This window comes from Anarrhichthys ocellatus, unplaced genomic scaffold (assembly GCF_004355925.1).
Source record: "Anarrhichthys ocellatus isolate YVR2014 unplaced genomic scaffold, GSC_Weel_1.0 scaffold1830, whole genome shotgun sequence".
NCBI classification, from domain to species: Eukaryota; Metazoa; Chordata; class Actinopteri; order Perciformes; family Anarhichadidae; genus Anarrhichthys; species Anarrhichthys ocellatus.
The window spans coordinates 60-9,487 of NW_022281804.1; the positions used below are offsets into that span (position 1 = coordinate 60).

A 9,428-nucleotide genomic window follows, 5' to 3' on the forward strand; every position below is an offset into this window, starting at 1 on the left:
TCTATATGATATATATATATCTATATCTATATGATATATATATATCTATATCTATATATATATCTATATATATATATCTATATCTATATCTATATATATATCTATATATATCTATATATCTATATATATATCTATATCTCTATATATATCTATATATATCTATCTATAGTAGATTATAGATATGTAATCTGTTCATGAATAAGTAATAGGATTTTACAGAATAGCCCATGCTGAGCCAGATAATACATATCGTTCTTTATTCGTATTAAATTAAAATTAAATAATTGAATTAAGATTTTTTTGTTCAACAAATTCTTAATTAATAAAGCCATCACATATTGTAGCTTCTCCTCAACGAGTTTGGTTGATTAGTTAATTATATCCATCATCATTATTTTCTCAACCCTCCTTTGACTCTTACGTACAAGTGTTGACTTGAAACGTGTTTGTTGTTGTACTTTGCTGCAGGACAGGAAGCACTCAGTGTTCTTGCTCTGAACCGTTTGTTAATGTGCAGTTTCATGTTAGTTTTGTATTTCAAAGGTATATGTTCCTCCTAAGAATGCTTCCATCACACACACACACACACACACACACACACACACACGTTGACGGATCCTGTTGGCAGTTAGCTGTTCTCATTAGCTCCCGTTCCCCTTATGGCTGAACTTTTCTCAGTGTTGCTCACAGATTACAGTCAACTCAATATACATGTGTATATAATGTGTAAAACAGCCGTGTAACCAGAGAACAAACGCACATGCAGTCACAGTTATAACCAGAGAAACGGGGCGTTGTGCTGTTTCCTCTTTTCTACAATGATCCACGTATCACTTGTGTCACAGGGAAGGCTTTATTTTAGTTTGCATCATTGCAGCGCTGTGCTCTTCTATCTGCAGCAGGGACTCTGCATTGTTAGAATTGATGTCACAAGGTGTGTGGCACGCCACAGATCAGGTCATTTGTCAACGACGAGTGCCAGTACTCGCCATTACGAGTGCTTTAGTTGTATATCGTGTAGATATGTATTCAGTACCACTGTGGTTTTTCTTCCTACAGACTCTGGCCGGGAGCTGGTCATCACAGACCCAGTGGTCAGAAGTCGAGAACTCTTCATCTCTGACTATGTGGACACTTATCATGCTGCTGCTCTCAGGTAAACAAACATGAACACACACACACACACTAACACTGGGAGCTTTATAATCGTATCAAACATGTCCGCCCCTAAATATCCAGGAACATTGCAATGCTTGCGTCTATAGCACAGTACCTCCGTTATTTGTGGTGCTTTGTGGAGTTAACGGTAATCTCTGGCCATGAAAATTCCTTATTTACCTGAAGTTTTATTTCTGTTACATGGAAAACATATGGAAACTTGCTGTCAGGTTGTAGACCAGTTGAAGTAATCCATATTCTATTTCATGTAAATGATATTTTACGGTCACCGGTTTAGTGCTTTCGTACAATGAATCCTGTAATCAAAGTTCTTATATACTCAAACAGATTAATGACGAGCACCATCTGTGTTTTAGTAGATGCAACACTGTTGTAAAATACTCGCCTGCTGTGATCCACATTCAGGAGACAGAACTCTTTACTACAATGTATCCGAGCAGTGGCGACAAAAGAGTAATAGTCCTACATAACTGTTGTGTTTATATCTGCTGTCCATGATGGAACATTAGATTGATTTCAAATGACATAGCATGCTTTACTGCTGTGAGCAGGTGCTGTATAAATAGTCCAGGTGTGTTAAGATGCAAAGCCATAAATGAGACACGTGCGTCAACCTGTTTACATAAAAAAAAGAAATAGCTCTTCATCAACTGCCACATACACACACCTGTCAGAACATGAGGCTCGAGAGTAAACCTGATGGCAGTCACTCTCTCCGTGCTTGATGTGAGGAGGAAGGAATACAGGCGTAATCCTTTTCTTGGTCTGAAATGAGTTACTCTGTCATGCTGTGTTCCTGCCTCTGCCTCTGCATTCATTCCTGTCTGACCACCTCTCACACTTCCCCTTTTCTGTAAGCAAAACCATCTGTGAGCTGCACAGTGGTGGGCAGTCAGAGCCGTGTCTCCCAGAAACCACAGATTTCAGGGCAAATTAGCTGCAACTTCTCCTGCACACAGCGGCGCTTTGATTCGACTTGTTTTCCAGGCTTTAGATAAACGGGAGGGAATTCCAGTGGGATGCTGTAATGCCGCAGCTCTCCGAAGACGTCCCTGCTTAGCTTCCTTTTAATCTGTTCAGAGGGGGGAAGATACCGTTTCTCTACGAGGCAGCCCAGCTCCATATGCCAGGGGTATCTGTTATTTAGAGAGAGCCCGACACCAGGGTGCTGGAAACAGGAAATGGTATCAAGATGTGGTCAGAGATTCGGCCCTCTTGGCTCGTTGTTGGATTCCTGTCCAGATCTCTGCAGCGTCTGTCTCCCTCACGGGCAGGACTGACATGTTCAGCTGGTGTTTATGGGTTCAGTAGCCATAGCTTGATGCCTCACCGCAAAGTCAGCAGGCACTGACAGGCTGCTCTATACCTGCTGCTGTATTTGTCACCTCCGATAGACAAACACCCCCGGAGCTTCTAATTAGGCCCACGTCTGCTCCTTCTCGCCCATCATTTTGTCATATAGTTTATTTTTGTCTAATAAAGCCTGTCTTCTCTCTCACAGGGGGAAATGCAACATTTCCCATTTCTCCGACATTTTTGCTGCCAGGGAGTTCAAAGCCCGCATCGACTCCTTTTTCTATATCCTCGGATATAACCCCGAGACCAGGTGAGGAGCTTTCTGTCACGTCACCTCCACCGATACGTTCTCCTTCTCAATCCTCCCACAGGTCACAAATGCTGGGTCAAATCTCTGCAACTCTTATACAATTTTAGTTCAAATTGGGGTTTTTTTGTCTAAAAATTGTCAGAAAATGGCCATTACAATTTCTAAAGCCCAAGATGATGCCTTCAAATGTCCTTGTTTTTTTTCCAATCAGCAACCCAAAACCTGCAGATATTCAGTTACCATCACATAAGTCAAAGAAGAGCAGCTTCAGGTTTAAGTAGGTAATACTTAGCTTTATTGAATTATTTGAATAATGACTCAAATTATGAATTTATTATCAAAATTGAAAAATCAAAGACAATATTCATTATCTGTCCGTGTCTTACTTGCTGATAGTTTCAGATTTATATTTAAATCTATGATAGGTTCAATTTAATTGGGAATAAGATAATAGCAATTATTGTGACGCATCAATAGGCAAATTCAAAACTATTGAGTCAATATATTTGGGTATTTTATTTATTTTTATCACTCGGCAGTAGCATCAATAATATTAAAATGTTTCAGTAGACATAAGCTTTCTGCTTCTTTGTCTTTGGACGGTGTTGCATCTAATGACGCTCTCTGCTCATCACTGCCGTCAGTGTCATCAGTGCACACACAATGGTCCTAATGTGGTGAGATTATGGAGAACGAGCCGGTGGAAACCCCCGTGGCTTTAATTGTTGGGGCGTTTGTTGACATTTGTCCAATTACACGTCAAGTTTTCACTTTTTGTTTTAACGCTATTAAGATTAGAATGATTTTTTGTTTGATTATGATGAAAGGCCTTTTCACAGAAGACATCGTGATGTGTTACAGTATGAAAATCACAGGTGTGGATTAAAACAAATGACAGAATTTAGTTTAGCTGCCTCAGTTTCAGGATCCCTGTATTGTGCATGATGGCTCAATGGCACGACTTAGTGGGAACAGACTCATTGTCAACAGAGTCATTGTTAATAATATAACAATAATAAGTTATTAGTGACACCTGTACCTTTTCTGCTGTGACACACCTGACCTCTCACACTAATAATCATACACTACATTTGTTTCATCATGTCGAGTGGAATTGTTGATGGTCATTTTTGTACATTATTATTAATGATAACAATTATGATAATAGGTTTTGGGTAATCAATGCAATTTCATTTTACATTTTAGTTTGATACTGTATGCTCTCTTATGTATTTTAATTACATTATCTATTGCACTGATAACGTCTTCCTGTGATTATAAAAATGTACTTTTGATTTACACAATTTGAATACGTTGTTACCACAGCTGCTCAGCTGGCAGCAATGTGAAATGATTGTGTGTCATGAACTCTGAAGACCGACTGATGTACGCGTTGTGTACGCACCAGCAGATATTTAGTTTAAATACAAAAGTACACTAGATAAAATGTTAGTGCATTGTAGTTTGTTGTTCTGGAAGAGAATGGTAAATAGCAATCTTTTTTTCCAACCTAATTTGAATAGTTAAACATTTTAAATCATCATGTATGTGTCATTCACCGTTGTATTATTTGTTTTATATTGTTGACATAAATATTCCCAAAAGGAAAAATATATCTAAAGTACTTGTGGTACATGCTGGTTGGTTTATTGAACACGACGAGCCGCTGAATTAATTTATGTGCGCGAGCAAAGTTGGTGTTTGTGACAAAAGAATCCACTGGTGGTGTTTGGATTGTCTCACGTGTTGCAGTGACGGCTGTCCTTGTTATTGGCACCGAGGGTTGCCAGTTGGGAACCCCCTCCTTCGGGGCCCCGTTCAGTCTTCCGCTCCCTCCTCCCTCCTCCGCTCCGCTCGTTTGGTATTCTGAGCGGGCTGTCTGCAGCCTTGCAATTTCACTCTTGTTTATTATGGCGCAGATATACGAGGAGAGATGAATTCCGTATCCTGCATGCGTGCCTGTCTGCCTCCGCGCGTCTGTGTGAGGTCGCAGCACATGCTCAGTAGTGTCTGTAGAGGAGCGAGCCGAGCTTGCGACGCTGTACGCGTAGGCTGAGGTCACAGCACAAGCTCAGTGAATACCTCTCCGGAGCGAATGCGTGCTTCTCCATTTTGAGCACCTAGAAGTAGGTGGGAGAGGGGGAGTGAATTCCAACGAGCATCCTACACACACAGTGTCACCACCCAACCTTTAGTGTTCGATGTCAGAAATGGACGATTTGTTCAGTCCCCGGAGGTAGGTCTGCGATCATATTCTCGTGCTTGCTCGTGCCGTTCTCAGTCGCCCGCGCGAGTGTTGTCTCGTTTTCACGAGTCCGCATGCCTGCCCGTGTGATGTTTGCGGGCTGTCCACATCGCTGTCGTTGTGCTAGCCGGCTGTGTTTGTGTCGGGGGGGAAGGGGGAGCGCGACAGCGAGCGTGCACCAGTAGAAGGAGAATCGGTACCGGCTGTCATTAGAGAGCTCATACACCGTTACGCGTTCGCGCTGCAACAATGGAAACGCCGTTGTATCGCACCGTTACAACACGTTACACCGTGTTGCCTTCAAAGTCCAGATAAACGCATTGTTTGCGATGCAGCCGCTGGTACCAGGCGAATGCACGTTCACGAAGTATGCTTATATGACGGTTAGACGACACCGTGTAGGCTAACGTTACCCTGGCTCCATTTTGCAGCTCCTGTTTACAAGCCGGGACGACATGGCGCACGGAGCAGTGCTGCTGTTGCACACAAAGCTCGAGCAACTTTGCGACCAGCTGCGATGTGTACACGCTGCGCGTCATGCTAGTTAAATACCATCAAGTTGGGTCTGTTTTTGCTGTGCGGCAATTATGTCAGTGTGCCACAGACTCGCTCCGTGATTGGCTGGAATTGATGTAGGGGGCGGGGCTATCCTTGATTGCACACACACAGTTGACCAGACTCACGTTGTTGTTGTTGTTGTTGTTGTTTGGGTTTAATAAGTAGGCCTGTAATTATTTGGCAGCACTGTGCTAAGGCTGAGATAGATCTGAAGTTGTTTGAAACAACCGGGCATGTTTCACATTGTTTGTTGTGCTCAGCAACAGGCTTTGTGATTATTAGAGAGAGAATACATTATTACAAGAAGTCAGAATTAATACTAATAACTGTAATGTAGTGCTTGATGTTTGCCTTTCGCATCTACATTATGAATCAGAAAACACTAGCTTCTGAGTTAATTTTTTTCCAGATTTGTCTGCAAGATATTAAAACATATGCTGAACATATATTACTTACACAGCCATATTGTTGAATACACCACATGTGTGTTGGTACTTTCTGCTGGCTGTTTCTGTTCAGGTCTACCTGCAGTCATAATGGAAACTCCTTCGAGCTTCCTGCTGCGATACATCTGTATTCGGCCTCCTCTTTCAGGACCCGTGCTGCATTCCATCTGAATGTCGACCGTCTGCTCTCAGGATTTGCCTGAGTCAAAAACATGACGGTCCTCAAGACGCCATTCTCACTCTGGTGCACGGGTCCTCGTTTGTCTTCCTTACAGCCTCCTGCCAAACAGACCTGGCCGACTGCACGCTGTCAGGGACACATTCGTACAAGTTCTTCTCAGCAGGAACACAAACCAGATTCTCATTCGCAGACTACATGCGGATATGAATTTTTGTTATAAGCATTCAGCAAGTATAGACATTCTTTGTTTTTAAAAAGCAGGGTTTGTATTTGTGTTTCATAATTCGTTCGTCTCTAATAAATCCAAAGAAATAGTTATTAGTTCTGCGATGCCACTGGTAATAGCAATTTCTAAACTTCCAGTGGAATAATGGCACAAAAACACTGCTTGAAGTCTGGAGACTTGTGAAATTGTTATCAAACCTTAAGGAATCTAATCTGAAGTGCTGATGGCGCAGGAAACTACCATATTTTACCTTTATCAGCGCTATTCATCGCTGTGAGTTTTCAGTCTGCCAAATACTGGTTGCTTTACATCAAGTTTGTCTTTATCTGCTGAGAATGTTTGTAACAAAATGATGGAGCAGCAGACGATCCCGGCTCGCCCGGGCTCGTTTGCTGCAGCTAAAATTCAGTTTGTTTTCTTTGGCCTGTGCCGATACATACCGTCTGTGCCGGTGCTTCTGTCAGCTATAGTTCACAACAGGGAGGGTTCCTCCTCTGATGTCTGAGAGGAGGCGGAGCTCTGTTTACGGAGGGGGGGAGGGGGGGCGAGCTGGGTCAGACACAGTGTTTTGTGGTTGGACGGCAGTAAAGAGCCCAGAGGGCCGAGGCCTCTCGGGTTCCCTCCGGGTCTCCATGATGGAGTGCGAGCTTCTCCGGGTGCAAATCACGCTGACAGGTTCTGGGCCGCCCCGGCGCTCGCCTGTATGAAAATTGGCACTGTTACCTAGGCAACAGAGGGAAAGGCTTTTCAAAGGGAACATCTTGTCATTTCCTTTAATCCGTTGCAGCTGGAGATTCGGAAACACTATTATTAAATTGCAGTTGCCATGGCTACCGACATTTGTACCGGCAGCCGTTGCAGAGGCGACCCTCCCCAACACCCCCACCTCCTCCTTTTAGGGGATTCTGTTTTATTGCTGCATCCACAATATCAGACCTGTAAATGTGCTCCGCTCAGCTTGCTGTGCAGTGAGCAGCCAACCCAATAATATTCTCCTGGAATCTTTATTTGCGTGTCAGAATAAGACATCATGTCCGTTTTTCTCTCACACCTGTGAAGACGTCCACGATAGAGAACGCATCCCTTGTGTCCCCCTCGCATCTGTGTTGTGATCTCGCCCGGGTCACGTATTGTTACTTTCTGACATTGTTCTTTTGAAGCTCCAGTCGGTCATGACACCCGGTTGTGACTTTGTAGTTGGTGTGCAGTTGTTTAGCCCATTCAACGGGCACAATGCCGACAGATTTCCTTCAGCCGGCTTTGAAATGTTGCCAAGGAAATGTTTTGTTTCAATCTGCTCTTTGTCCTTTTCTCAGGCGACTAAACAGCACACAAGGGGAAATCCGAGTGGGACCCAGTCACCAAGTGAGTCATTGCACAGCACACATCACCCATAATTGTGTGAAATGCAGCACATCTAAAACGGTCTACCTAATATAAAACAGCAATTGTGAATATGTATAGAATATATGACACTTTCTTTCGTAAAGCCTGGTGGAATCAAGATCCTTTTAAACTGGACAAGTGTCATTTACATAAAAGTTTGCATGATAATTTACTGTAGCGTTTGCACAGCCAGCCCGAGCTGTCGTGAAACTGTGCTGTAGCTTTGTGTAATAACTGTGACTACTTTGAAAAAACGAACTAAAGTAAGTTATTTATGTTACCGGGGAGGATCTGCTTTATCTTTATAAAAAAAGCAAGTCCTCTGAGTCCTACAGTTCTGTGTTGTGTTAAGATATTCAATCATTGTGGCTATAACTTGTCCCCGCTGTCCCCACCCCGCCACTCGGTGAACAGTCGATGACAGCGGGTTGAAAGCTGATATTTTGTTCAAGCTTGCTTGCTATTTGTAGTGTGACACCATCTGTCCCTCTCCTTCTCCCTGGACCTAATTAGGCCAAGCTCCCCGAGCTGCAGCCTTTCCCTTCTCCTGGTGGCCAGGCCGTGACCGAGAACGAGGAGCTGGTCTGGATGCCGGGGGTCAATGACTGTGATCTTCTCATGTACCTCAGAGCCGCAAGGTGAGCCCAGAGAGAGAGACCGGGGTTCAGATGTGGCCGGGCTGCAAGGTCTCACCTACAAGTTCAAGGGAAAACTATCACCACTGAGGTTAAAGATAGTTATTTCAAAAAGATGTAACCCCACACTGTCGCTTTGCCCTCGCCGTATTGATCAAAGCGTGCTTCAAATTCAGTGCTCTCAAATATCAGGGTATCAAAGACTCATCATCAGCAATAAACACGTCTACAGCATCGCAGTGGCATAACTACATAGTTTAACGTTGATACCACAGCTTTACTGACCATCGTTATCTGCCAATATTCAGTCAAATGTGCGATCAGGACATCGTTTATGCTTTTCTAGTCGCCGACCCGTGTTTAGATCGACAGGAAGAGAGCTAGTAGCACAATGCGTTCAGGCTCTGTTCAGCGAAAATGAGTATTGGGAGAAGGTCAATTATAGCTTATCATTATGTGTTCACGTGTAAACTCGTAAAATGTAGTGTTGAGGGAAACTAAATCCAGTTTGAAGGAGATGTTTTCAAAACAACATAAAACGATATTAGAGATGAATTATGAGCTGTTTAACTTCCAAACACGAGCTCTAAGCAGAATATAATACATCATTATACTACTAACAAGATTTGTTTATCAATAAAAATACAATCTTTTATTTCCTTATCATTTGAATTGTGTTTTTATGGAGAGAAAAAAGCATAGAAATTTACTATAACAAAGTAAAAGTACAACATTTAGAATTTTTGATGGTTTAACTGACTTCAGAGCGGTTAAAATCTGTAGTCTGGAGCCGTGTAGACCAGCTGTATCTGCCAATATGGATCATCAACGATCGGCAGTTAGTATCGGCGGCAAAATAAACGTGATCCGGGATCTATAAAAGATATATTTGCTCCCTTTTTTTCTTTTGTGCTGATCCGATCTGTGATCTGATCCGTGACTCTGATCTGTGTTACGATCCGAACC

The 9,428-nt window shown here is 42.9% G+C and overlaps 1 protein-coding gene across 1 annotated transcript; it reads left to right on the plus strand.

Moving 5' to 3' along the window:
- Nucleotides 1-207: 207 nt before the first annotated feature.
- LOC116377904 (arginine-glutamic acid dipeptide repeats protein-like) lies at nt 208-9,006 on the plus strand. Its single transcript, XM_031839663.1, has 4 exons — nt 208-1,156; nt 2,681-2,785; nt 7,758-7,806; nt 8,341-9,006. Exons 1-4 carry the CDS (start codon nt 819-821, stop codon nt 8,467-8,469), a joined length of 621 nt encoding a protein of 206 aa, XP_031695523.1. The 5' UTR covers nt 208-818; the 3' UTR covers nt 8,470-9,006.
- Nucleotides 9,007-9,428: the final 422 nt, after the last annotated feature.

What these genes read in the sequence shown, in the direction of transcription:
- LOC116377904 (XM_031839663.1), top strand. Translation starts at nt 819, where the DNA reads ATGATCCACGTATCACTTGTGTCACAGGGAAGGCTTTATTTTAGTTTG. An exon ending in GGATATAACCCCGAGACCAG is followed by an intron (nt 2,786 to 7,757) that starts GTGAGGAGCTTT and finishes TCCTTTTCTCAG; the next exon opens with GCGACTAAACAGCACACAAG. An exon ending in GAGTGGGACCCAGTCACCAA is followed by an intron (nt 7,807 to 8,340) that starts GTGAGTCATTGC and finishes GGACCTAATTAG; the next exon opens with GCCAAGCTCCCCGAGCTGCA.